This window comes from Phoca vitulina, unplaced genomic scaffold (genome assembly GCF_004348235.1).
Source record: "Phoca vitulina isolate PV1807 unplaced genomic scaffold, GSC_HSeal_1.0 scaffold17, whole genome shotgun sequence".
NCBI classification, from domain to species: Eukaryota; Metazoa; Chordata; class Mammalia; order Carnivora; family Phocidae; genus Phoca; species Phoca vitulina.
Genome location: NW_022589720.1, coordinates 25,266,122 through 25,279,312, shown reverse-complemented (window position 1 = coordinate 25,279,312; position 13,191 = coordinate 25,266,122). Strand labels below are relative to the sequence as shown.

Here is a 13,191-nt window from a genome sequence, read left to right as displayed (position 1 = left end):
GTCTCCGTTGCTTGAATGTATCTTACACAGGATGAAGTTAATTATTTTTATTTACTGCTATATTACGTGAGTAATACATCATTTAAAATAGAAACTATAGATAAAAAAGAAAATATTAAATCACTGGACATGTACCCCTAGATACTAATTGCCATTAACATTTTGGTGCATGTCTTTCTCTAGTTTTCTTCATGGGAATATACATATGCAGTATATACATTTTGTTATAAAAATGAATTTGTCCAGTGCATACTGTTTTGTTAATCGCTTTTTTTCTCACTGTGAATGTTCTTTCATGTCACCAAGTATAAGATACATCATTCTTTTGATTTATATTTTTCCCCAACTTTTTATTTTAGGAAATTTTAATTCTGCAGGAAATTTGAAAAAATAGTGTAAAGTCTATATACCACTTACCTAGATTTACCAGTTATTAATATTTTATCATATTTGCTTTATCTCTTAAAACATTTCAAATGGGTCAGCATTATATTTATAAGTTGCAGATGACCTGGTGCTTTGCCTAGAATTCTTCAGCCTGTATTTCCTAAGAATAAGGGCATTCTCTTACATAACCACATGCAAATATCAATAAAAGGAATTGAACATGGATATTATCTAATTTCTTCAGTTGTCCACAAGTGTTTCTTATGGCTGAGCTTTCTGTTTGGTGTGTTTGTGCTTTGTTTTAAATTCAGGGTCTAATCAAGGATTGTGGATTGTACTTGGTTGTCATATCTTGTTAGTTTCAGTTTCCTTTAATGTAGAATAATCTCCTATTTTTACCTTGTCTCTCCTGACCTTGACATTTTTTAAGAGTTCAGGCCAGTTGTCCTATAAAATATCACAATCTGGATTTACCTGCTTTCCTTATGCTTAGATTTTGGCAGTTTTCTAGTCAGTAAAACTACCGAAGTGAACTTTTTGCATTTCATCACATCAGGAGCAGATAAGTAATGCTGTAAATTCCTTATTGATGATGCCAAGTATAATCACTGGTTGAAGTGGTGACTACCAGATCTCTCCATTTTAAGGATACCTTTTCCCCTTTGTAATTAACCAGGTAATCTATGGGCCTGTTACCCAATTACTTTTCCCTCTATGGTGTTAGATCCTTTGAAAGTCTCTTAACTGAATCAAGTTCTACAATGATGGATATAAAATCTTTTTACATTGATTCTTAGCACTCTTCTCTAAGGAAGCATCCCCTCTCCTCTTCTTTTCTAGTATTACTATAGACTCATTCTCTTTTGTTTAGTGTAGTATAATCCATTACTCTCATTTTTCTTTTTGAGGCACGTTTTCCCAAATTTGGCCAGTGAGAATCCTTTTCAAACTCGCTCCTGAGCTGTTTGGACTTGGCATCATTATTCTTTGAGCACTTTTTCCTTTTTTTCCTTCCACAGTAAGATATTACTGATACACTTCAAGCATTTCATGCCCAAGACTCACAATCAGCCATTTCACAAAGGAGCTGTGGTTTCTAATATGGTATTTAGAAATCAGAATCTATGCTTAGAAATATATAGTTTTTAATGGCTGCATAATACTTTATTGTATGGTTGTACTATATAGATTTTAAAGCTTCTTTCTTGCTTGGGATGCTAGGTTTCATATTAGGGAAAAACTAGAAATAACAGTGGGTAAAATAATCCTTGTATGAAAAGATTCGTGTATTTGCAAGTTGTTTCCCTAAGATAAATTCCTAGAAATTCCCATTATGTCAAAGGGTAAGCTCTTTAAAAAAAAAAAAAAAAATGTGATACACAATGTGAAATTGCCATCCAAAAAGATCATTGTTAGGACTTCTGAGTTCTATGTGTGCAATTTTATATCAGCTACAATTTAGGTCAGCTATATTTTTCATTTCATTAAACTTAGTTCTAGAATCTTGGTACCTGCTAAATGGTGGCTTGTAACGTGCTGAATTTACTACTGAAATGGTATGTTTTTGTTTCTGATATTGTACATTTAAAAATTATATTTTAATATGTAACTTACTAATTGATAAGCATTTTTAATTATTTTTTTTTCTAGAGGGGGAGGGGGGGAGAGGGGGAGGGAGAGAGAGAAACCCAAGCAGGCTCCACGCCCAGGGCATAGCCCAACATGGGGCTCAATCTCACAACTCTGAGATCATGACCTGAGCCTAAATCAGAAGTCGGATGCTTAACCAACTGAGTCACCCAGACGCTCCTGGTAAAAGTATTTTTTAAGTGAAACTGTTTTAGCCCTAAAAAATTGAACTTTTGCTTAGAGATTCAACCTTATATTTGTTTTCCCATAGTGCTTTTACAAGAAATGTACATTTGTTTGCTAGTAGTCATAGGAGATTAAGTAGTAAGCTATAGTTAAGCTCACCTTTTGTTAGTTTTAGACTACAGGTGTGCAAATGAAGGAGATTATTTTATAAATATTAAGCCTAGCCTGATGATTTTTGTGGTTTAAATAACTCAGTGTTTAAAGCACCTCACGATCTCTTAGCCTCAGTTTTCTCATCTGTCAAGTAAGGGTAATAATACTTGCCTAACAGGTCTGTTTTGAGACTTCACTGTGTCTGGAACACTGCCCCTCATACTGTGGATTCTCAATTTAAAAAAAAAAAGCTAAACTAAAAGTCCTGGTCATCCAGCATTGTAGGATGCTATTGCCCTTATGTTACTTTTTATTTTCTTGATACATTAATTCATGAGGTTACATTTAAGTGGCATTTTTGCAGTTTCTGTGCACAATAGCTAGTCATTTGGAAAATGTCTGTTTAAAAAATTTCATATAAAAATCATGGTCCTAGCCAGTTATCATTTAAAAATAGCTTTGTTTGTTTTAACTAGACAATTTATGGTGTTTTAAGAGTGAAATTTAAACTGTACATGTTTCTGCCTATCACTTTGAAGGTATTTGGTCTTCTGTCACATTTTTAAGTAACATATGATATTGGTAAGACTGACCAGAAGAGTTTATTGATCTGTAGTTTTTCCTTCGATCAGTTATACGAGTTGTTTTCTAATTGTTTTTTATCTGATCATAATGCTTATTATTGATATGCCTACCTGCTTCTTCCTATTTTTACTTTTAGATGTTTTCTTCTCTTACCATACTTTCTATCTTTATAAGCATTTATATAGTTTAATAGCCTGACATAAAAGTCTAGGAAGGCTTTTCATGCAAATTACTTGGTTGCATTGTTTTCTGGATATTTCTAGTTTCAGGTGCCTGTGATTCTCACTTACCATGCATCTTAAATCCTCACCTTTCCAATTCCTGTTTTCTTTCCTATGTGTGTAGACGCCTCAGAGCTAGTGGGTCATAAGTCTTTTCTTTTCAACATAGCAGTCTGCATTTGAGAGAGGTTCAGTTTTCCTTAAGTAGTTCTTCTGTGCCATCCTGGCAACTAGGAATATTTTGCTTGAGCCTTACGTGACTCTTGGCCCACTTAATTCCACTTCAGAAAAAAAGGAAGTTTTGCAGTGTGATCAATAGGGAGTCCACCAAATTTCCAGAGATCTTAGTTTAGAAAGGAGAGAAGTTTTCCAGTTTTGAGGTAGGCTTATGAATAAAACCCACAACTTTGTCAAATTTAAAACTTCTGTAGATTTTTAAGTCTATAAATCACTGAACATAAGCAACATGTATGTTATGTCTATGTCAGTAACTAGCTTGGTGTACTTTATCATTAGAGACTTTGAACAATGGAAATGGATAGAATCAAGCCATGCATTCAACCAGAAAATACAGTGCTCTTTTTCTTTTGGAGAATGAGAACCAATGTATTTGGTCCTTAATTCCAAAATTTTTTATCTGTTGTCCTGTATATTCATCTGAACTCCAGCTCCATATCACAGATGTCTGCTAAGGTTTCTTCACCTTGCTTCTCCAAACCAGCTTCTCTCAGCTCCTTGCTTTGATCAGTTGCACAACCCCATCAGTCAGTCACTAGAACTCAAAGTCTTGGTGTGTTTTCCTGTTCTTTTAAATCTTCTATCCTCTCAGGCATCAAGCATATACTTTCATGAGTTTCTTTTTTTCCTATCTAATATCCTAGTACAGACACTCCTTCAAATTCAACCCTTCCCAAATTGTGTGCAGAAGAATTCTTTTTGGGAAAATATTAACAGATTCTGTAACCGCGTACGTTTATCACTCTGTCGTATCCCACCAACTGAACTATAAGTTTCTCGAAGTCAGGGACCAAATCTTAGACTCTTTTATGCCTTTTTAACACCTGGCACGTGTGGAGTTAAAAACTTGTTGATTGACTTGTATAAAAAGAGGGTAAATAAGATTTTTCCAGGTTTTGTGAGATACTCATTATTTGTAAATATGCACATGTAAACCTACCTTTACTAGCAGAATTTATTGAATTTAAATTCATATCATTTAACTTGGCCTTTGGTAATTATATAACGTACTCTTTGTTTGATTTTATTTGTAAGGTACATCGTATTCAGGTTATGAAGCAGCAGTGTATTCAGCTGCATCCTCCTACTACCAGCAGCAGCAGCAGCAGCAGAAGCAGGCGGCAGCAGCGGCGGCAGCTGCCGCTGCAACAGCTGCCTGGACAGGGACCACCTTTACTAAAAAAGCACCATTCCAAAATAAACAACTGAAACCAAAACAGCCTCCCAAACCGCCCCAGATTCACTATTGTGATGTTTGTAAGATCAGCTGTGCTGGACCACAGGTACTTATGTTGTATGTTTTACCACGAGCCTTCAAGTTATTTTTGATAGTCAAGTATGGTTGATAGTCTCACACTTACAGAGGTTTACATTTTCTTTCCTGTTAGCTTTTAGCTAACACATACATATTTTGCTGAACAGTCTTTTTTTAAGAGGTATTTGTATTGAGACGTAAGAATTCTATTAAGAAAAAATTTTAAACATGATTATGTTAATGAAAAATGGGTAAATTATACTTTTTTCATGAAAGATACTTTGCTCCTTAAATAAAACTTAAATTTAACTTAAAAGTTGTAATTTCAAATTAATTGGGGTTGGGGGTAAGATTGACTTTTTATTTCTTTTAGCGTCCACAGCTTGCTTTATAAAGCCTTTATACAAAATTCTTCAGCTTAGCACAGTTGGCTGTTGATTTCCTTAGCTGTTCTTAGAGGTCCACGAGTATATGAATAGAATTTTACAGCTGAGAAAGGATGACCATAGAGATCATTCAGTTTTACATACCTGAATTAAAGATGAGAGGACTTTGTCAAATGTGTTATTTTTTGGAGCATTTAAATAGCAGAAGAGAATTATCTTTCTGGAATATTAAAAATCCTTAAAATAAGTTCTTTTAACAGTCTGTAGTTTACAGGATAACATTTCTAATAAGGCTAACTTTTGCATATGCTTTGTAGAATGTTCTTTCTGTGTAGTTTCCTTTGTGAGGGAATAGAAACTTTGGGAACAAGAAAGATGTGGGGAAGTGTCTTTTTCAAAAATGTCAACTAATGAAGCATGTAAAATATTTATCCCCCTTTTCCCCCAGGTTTTGTTTTTTTCCTGATTGTTACATATTAAAATGTATGATTTAGGCATGAGTCTTTATATAAAGTCTAATGTGTTCAACCCTTATCCTGACATTATTTGTTAATTTTTTTAAGAGTGTCTTTTTTTTTTTTTTTTAAGATTTTATTTATTTGACAGAGAGACGCAGCAAGAGAGGGAACACAAGCAGGGGGAGTGGGAGAGGGAGAAGCAGGCTTCCCGCGGAGCAGGGAGCCCAATGTGGGGCTCGATCCCAGGAACCTGGGATCATGACCTGAGCCACCCGGACGCCCCTTAAGAGTGTCTTTTTATATAAGAATTGACAAGCAGTTTGGCAGATAAAAGACATATTATTGGAAAGGGATAGTCTTTGACTCTGTAGTAGTTTCTTTCAGTTATATTGTCTCTGCCCCACCTATGTACATTCTTCTTAATTTATTAGATTAGTTCTATCTACTTTTTAATACTGATTTTTTAGATTATTTTCAATTATCAGATTTCCCTGAGTTACACAAATTAGGGAATAATTGTGGAATATTTAATATATGTGACTAGTTACATAAAACCTTCTTTCTCCCTATTTGAGTGTGATAGGAAATAGTCTCATTGTGATTACATGGTCAGGGGAGAGGGAGCAGGGGAAGAAGTATATATCCTACTCTGCGATGGCTATTGAGAGGGGATGATGCTATGAGTGGCAAATGTAGACCGAAAAGATGTGTTGAGTGTCTGTTACCCACATAAAATGATAGAACATGGGTCTAAGATCATTGGTGAAAAGTCGCATTTAGAATGATATATATAAGGCTGACCATTGGTTTGGAGTGTCTAGATTTTTATGAAAGAATAGGCCAGGGATACTTCTGCAACTCAGAGGCAGTGCCTTAAGGGGCTAATGAGCCTTAGAGAAAAGCATCATTGACTTTTTAAGTTCGAATCTAGGTGTGGACAAAGGAGGGAGGAGAGTAAGATTCAGGTTTAAGGGGCCATGGTCCCAGTCCTGGTTCTGCCACTGTGTGGCTTTGGACAAGTTGGAGACCTTCACTTCTTTGGGCTTTTGCTCCCTCGCTTATTAAGGACTTGCCCTAAGTAATTGAGTCTCAGACTGCTTCATGGAGCCACTTCAGGCCACTGCAGATAATGAGAGGAGAATCAGATGACTGGGTCTTAGGTCTCCCTCTTTTGTTCCAAAAACAGAGCAACTTTCCCTACTTCTGCATAAGATTTCATTTGGAGAAAGGATTATCTTGTTTAAAAATTAGAAAAGTTCCATCCAGCTCTGAAATTCTGTGATGAATATACAGTTTAATGCTAATGATACGTCTGTCTTAAAAACAATTTTAAAAATAAAACATGAAAGAGGAACTATTTGGCCCCACTCAAGAAAAAAGAGACAGCAGTCCTTATTAACCTCCTCATTTTAATAAATCTGCCTTCTTTAATTACCTGATTCCAGACAGTTTTTGTTGGTTTTTGGTTTTTTTTTTAAGGATTTTATTTATTTATTTGACAGCACACAAGCAGGAGCAGCAGCAAGCAGAGGGAGAGGGAGAAGCAGGCTCCCCCCTGAGCCGAGAGCCTGACATGGGGCTCAATCCCAGGACCCTGGGATCATGACCTGAGCCAAAGGCAGACGCTTAACTGACTGAGCCACTCAGGCATCCCCAGACAGTTTTTAATATACAGTTTCACTATTTTGTTGGCCAGTATTATAATAATATTGTTTTTCCTTACAAATACATGTAATTTTGAGTGTTACGTATTTTAAATAAGCTTTTGTTTCAGGATGGCATGGGTTCTTATGAAAACACATTCTGAGTTAGAAAAGTTAGTTTTATAAATAAATATACCTGTTCGTAAAATGTCTTCTTACCATTCAGCAACTTTTTTTTTTCATGATATAGCTACATTCCCTCCCTCCTCTTAGTTCTACAGTTAAATAATTTCTGGAATGGTCACTCTGTCCATCATTATACATAAGCAATAAAAGATTCAAATTCTTGGGCGCCTGGGTGGCTCAGTTGGTTAAGCGACTGCCTTCGGCTCAGGTCATGATCCCGGAGTCCTGGGATCGAGTCCCGCATCGGGCTCCCTGCTCAGCGAGGAGCCTGCTTCTCCCTCTGACCCTCCCCCCTCTCATGTACTCTCTCTCTCATTCTCGCTCTCTCAAATAAATCTTTAAAAAAAATAAAATAAAATAAAAGATTCAAATTCTTAAAACTGGAAGTGGTTACCTTATATTCTTAATATAGCTATGTATGAAAGTCCTTTGTAAATCAAAGTGTTAGATAAATGTATTCTTGGTAAGCAAAATACAGAGAACCACAGATATATCACGTATGTAGGGAATCCCACATGCTCTTGTTCAGTTGCTTTTATAGTTGTTTAGTGCTCATTATTAAATGAGTACTAGAGATTTGAGAATTGAATAATTTCAAATGATACAGATAGAAAATTAGCAAAGCAACATTTATCCTTTTTGTTTGAAACAGACTTATAAAGAACATTTAGAAGGACAGAAACATAAAAAAAAAGAAGCCGCATTGAAAGCCTCACAAAATACCAGCAGCAGCAACAACTCTACTCGTGGGACTCAAAATCAGCTACGTTGTGAGCTCTGCGATGTGTCTTGTACAGGAGCAGATGCATATGCTGCCCACATTCGTGGTGCTAAGCATCAGAAAGTAGGTGTTTTTTCCCACACACCCTTATGTCTTACTCTGTTTTCTTTTACTTTTTCAATGGGAGGGTTTAAATATAGGTGGCTTTAAAACTTGAGAGCTTTGAGTGGCTTATAGGCCTTGTTTATATGCTAAAATATACATAAAGGTAACATCAAATAGTCATTGCTTAAAGAGGGAAAGATTGGAGACTTTTTTTCTTTGAATTAAACTAGATCATTTATTCGTCCAATTGGAAATTTGTTGTATGATTATTTTCCTCTTGTCATGCTTAAGTATAGGTTGGTACGTATGTGGCCAAGTTGATTTCATCTTTCTTTGCCTTGGTTTCCTCACCTTGTGGTAAATGGAGTATGTATCGAAATCTGCTTCACAGAGATTGTTTTGAAAGTAATGAGTTTTGTGTATACAAATATATAAACAAAAATATAACAAAGAAAAATATAGCTCGGATTTTCGTTTTATAAAGTTTTTTATGCCAGCTCAGAGCAACCAAGGGTCGTCAAAGAGTCATCAAAAAAGGGCTGGATTTTGTTTAGTTTATGTTGTTTAAAGCAGAGAATGTATATGTATAAATATACTTTAAGGTTTTTATTTAAAATGATAAATATCCATTTCCTTGATTTCTAAAAAAAAAATAAACTCTTTTTAGAAAAAGTTAATCAGTGCTTTTTGGGTTTCCTCACAAATACGCTTTTATTTTGTAGGTGGTTAAATTACACACAAAACTTGGTAAACCCATTCCTTCAACAGAACCAAACGTTGTTAGCCAAGCTACTTCTTCAACAGCTGTGTCTGCTTCAAAACCGACTGCCTCTCCCTCAAGCATTGCAGCAAGCAATTGTACTGTGAATACTTCATCAATTGCAACTTCTTCAGTGAAAGGTCTTACAACTACAGGAAACTCGTCTCTTAATAGTACATCTAACACTAAAGTATCAGCAGTGCCTACAAATATGGCTGCCAAGAAAACATCTACACCCAAAATAAACTTTGTTGGCAAGTACTAAAGATTCTGTGTTCCTCCTAACTCTGTCAAAATGATGTTTGTCCTCCATTCCAGGACTAATCCTTCTGTTTTATGCTCTTGTACCCATCTCCCTTCTTCTCTGAGACCTTATTCGATCACATATCTGTTTTTTTCTCTTGAAATTTTAATCAGTCCTCCATCTTCTAATGGCTTCTTCCTTTTCCTTTTGGTCATACAGGTTTACCTATGTCTTCCATAATCTTTAAAAAAAATAAAAACAGACATTTTCTTACTACCATAATCCTCTCAAGCTGCAGCCTAATTCTTACTTTCTCTACTTTATACTTCTTATCCAGTCCTCAGTCTGTTCCAGTGTTTCCACCCTACTCTTCTGAAACTGCTTTCAGAAGTCACCAAAGATCTAATTGCCAAATCGAGTGACCAGTGTTCAGTCTCACTCTGGTTACCTCTCTAACATTTGACACAGTTGACTGTTGTACCTTAAAGCTTAAAGTCTCTCTTATATGTCTACCCACCCCATTCTCAGGTGTGTCTAGGTTCTCCTGCCTTCATGTTCATTAAATGGTGGTGCTACTAAGATTCTGATTCTGGTTCTCATCTCACTCTCCTCACCTAGTATTCACAAGTGGTCTCATTCATTCCAGTGCGCAGTAACTTTAAAATTTCTTGGGCAAACTCAAAACTCCCACCTTTTAGAGCTATATTATAGGAATTACCTGGTTATTTTCTGTATGGCTCTCTATGGCCAACCAGTGTCTGATTCTGTCACAAGAGTGTCATGAAATAATCTCGTCAAATTGCTGCGCTTTTTTTCACATGGAAAATTTTACTGACATTATTTATATTTGTTTATTGTCTCCTTCAGTTGTGTACATAGTCCTTTTGTTTCTGTCACTACAGTATTTCTACCAAAAAAATGCCTGTTTTTCTTCATAGCTACTGCCTTGTTTTTAGGCCTTCAAAGTCTTTTCCTCAGAGCTTTGTCTCTTACCACATTCAGTCTCTCCAAAGCTTATCAAAGTCATTTTGTTAAAATACGTGTCAAATTGTATTAGTCTCCTGCTTAAAAATTTTCAGTGGCCTCCTTGCATGTAGGAAAAAACTATATTCCTTAATTATGCCATCTGAGGCCTTCGTAATCTGAATGTGTCATCACGTCTGCCTACGTAGTAATTGATGCTGAGGTCTCCTTGAATTTACCATAGTCTTTTAAACTTCATGTTATCGTGTATGGTATTCTACTTAGACATCATTCTCTTCTCTCTGCTGGGCCAAGTTCATACTTGTTAACTCTTCTTTCAAAGCCCAACTCAAGTGACACACCCTTAGTGAAGCCTTTGCTAACTGGATCGTGTTAGAAGGTAGAGGCTCCCTTTTTTTTTTTAACTTTAAAAAAAAAAAAAATTCCCACCACACTGTGTTCCTGTTTACTGTAGCGCTTACTACATTGTATTATAATTATTTGTATCTTCCCTTAAATTGTTGGCACCTCAGAAGCAGCTACACTATCTTACTCTTATATTACCAGGACTTAGGACATTGCCCAGTTCCTTGGGAGGGAATTAGGGATACAAACGTGAATTGGGCTTAGGCCCTACCTTTTTAGGTACTTGCTATTGACTTTTAGGTATTTGCTGTTATGAGAGTCATGATGGGGACGGAGAGGGTCACTGGGTGTTGGAGAAGGAAAAAATCCAGATATGTATTTCATTAACAGGGTAAAAAGGCCAAATTGTTGATGTGTTATTCAAAATTCTGATGTATGTCAAGCAGGAGTTGGACTAATGGTGAAGAAATAAGAACTTTATCTGAAATTTTTCTTGTGTCAGATTATACATTTACAAAAAGAAAATGAAAATCACTATAAATCTTTTATGCTCTTCTAGGTGGGAATAAGCTGCAGTCAACAGGAAATAAAACGGAAGACTTAAAAGGAACCGAATGTGTTAAAAGCACTCCTGTCACCTCTGTACAGATTCCAGAAGTAAAGCCAGACACCGTGTCAGAAGCAGTCACACCTGCATCTCTTGCTGCTTTGCAGAGTGATGTGCAGCCAGTGGGCCATGATTATGTGGAGGAGGTATTGATTTGAGAATACCATCACTGTGAGATTAGTATAGGAAAGAAATGTGTCACATTGAGGATGCCTGGGTGGCTCAGTCGGTTAAGCATCCGACTCTTGGTTTGAGCTCAGGTCATGATCTCACGGTTGTGAGATTGAGCCCCATGTTGGTCTCTGTGCCGGGCATGGAGCATGCTTAAGAGTCTCTCCCTCTGCACAGATGCTTTATGCGTAAAATTAGATTTAGGTTACTTATAAAGGAATATCATAGGTATCTTTGTTAAAGTTTTTTAAAAAGCATGTCCTTGGGGCTCCTGGGTGGCTCAGTCGGTTGAGCGACTGACTCTTGGTTTTGGCTCAGGTCGTGATCTCAGCGGTCGTGAGATCAAGCCCTGTGGTGAGCTCCACACTCAGCAAGGAGTCCACTTGAAGATTCTCTCCCTCTCCCCCCACCTTCAAATAAGTAAATTTTTTTTAAAAAAAGCATGCTCTTTAGGCTTGCCTAAGTGACATCATAATTTTTTTTTTTAACTTTTTCCTTACCAACACCATCACTGTGATGTAAGGTAACTTTCTATTTGTTTGGTAGGCATTCTTGTATCCTTCAAGTATCCTGCATATAAAGAGTAAAAAAAAAATTGTGAGCTGCAAAATAATGACAGAGAGAGCCAGTATTTCTTTCTGAACAATCATGTAGTTTCATGTGTAAGATTAAAGTTGCTGATATATCAGATCATGTTTATTTGATTTCTCAAGCTGATTAGAAATCTTCCTGTCTTACAGGTAAACTCAGTAAATTGAGGAATGAGGGGCCTGATAAATATTTGCTATTAGCAAAAAGCCCAACATAGAGTGGTGTAGCACTATTTACTTTCACTGTATTATAGAACATACGTAAGTTCCCTGAGCTTCAGTGTCCTCATCTGTAAAACTTGGATATTTCCAAAGTTGTGAAGATTAAATAAAGTACCTAGAACAGTACCTAGCATATAGTAGATTTTTGGTAAATATCGCTTCATTTTTTTTCTCCCATCAAGAAAAATTACATATTATGTTGTCTTTGTTTACCAGATAGAAAACTGGATTATATTGTTTATAAGTAGTTCACAATTTAAAAATTATAGATCTTAAGAGAGTAAACGTTTGGTTATCTAAACGGCCAGGACACCTTAATCTTTAATGATACTGATTAATTAAGTAAGCCAAAACTTAAGAGAATTGGCATTCAGAGCCAGTCTTTAAAGCTTTCACAAATAATTTGAACCTAGTATCCATTATAGACATGTTAATAACTCTGTACTTCTCTACCTAACTGGTTGTGCATTTAGAAAAAAATTGACATTGATTTTCCATAAAGTTACATGTGTAAAATCTTGAGTTTTGTAGAACTTTGTATACCAAAATAATGTCTTTAATCCTCTTATTTCCATCTCCAAGAGCAGTACCTAGCCAGTAGCAGGTATTCACTATTTATTAGAGAACTCTTATCCAATTGCATTTAAATTGAAATGTTTAAACATAATTAAAGGTATTGAAATTAAAGTTAATATCAAATGCAAATACATGCAGATACACATCTTGCATGGTGCAGTTAAGAATTTTAACACTTATTTCGATTCTCTAGATTATCCTTTTAAAAAATTATAGGTATTGTCTCTTATTTTCCCCCTACTTCAGTATTAATTGTTTACATTTATTCATCACAGAATCTGTGAGGGTTTGTGAGTGAAATCTTCAACTATAATATTTTGTTATGATTCTTGAATTCTTTTTTCCCATGTCAAGGTACGAAATGATGAGGGAAAAGTAATTCGGTTCCATTGTAAATTATGTGAGTGCAGTTTTAATGATCCCAATGCTAAGGAGATGCACTTAAAAGGGCGAAGACACAGACTTCAATATAAAGTGAGTAAAATTTCAACTGTCGGGGCAAGGGCAGTTCAGTCGGTTAAATGTTTGACTCGATTTTAG

At 35.8% G+C, this 13,191-nt stretch overlaps 1 protein-coding gene across 3 annotated transcripts in view; it reads left to right on the top strand.

Moving 5' to 3' along the window:
- Positions 1-13,191, top strand: part of ZFR (zinc finger RNA binding protein) — an 82,269-nt gene that overhangs the window by 27,620 nt on the left and 41,458 nt on the right. For all 3 annotated transcript variants that reach the window (XM_032415131.1, XM_032415130.1, XM_032415129.1), the window contains 5 exons: positions 4,434-4,681; positions 7,979-8,170; positions 8,875-9,166; positions 11,045-11,238; positions 13,006-13,125. In XM_032415131.1, coding sequence (XP_032271022.1) covers positions 4,434-4,681; positions 7,979-8,170; positions 8,875-9,166; positions 11,045-11,238; positions 13,006-13,125 — 1,046 coding nt within the window. The remainder of the gene's footprint in view (positions 1-4,433; positions 4,682-7,978; positions 8,171-8,874; positions 9,167-11,044; positions 11,239-13,005; positions 13,126-13,191) is intronic.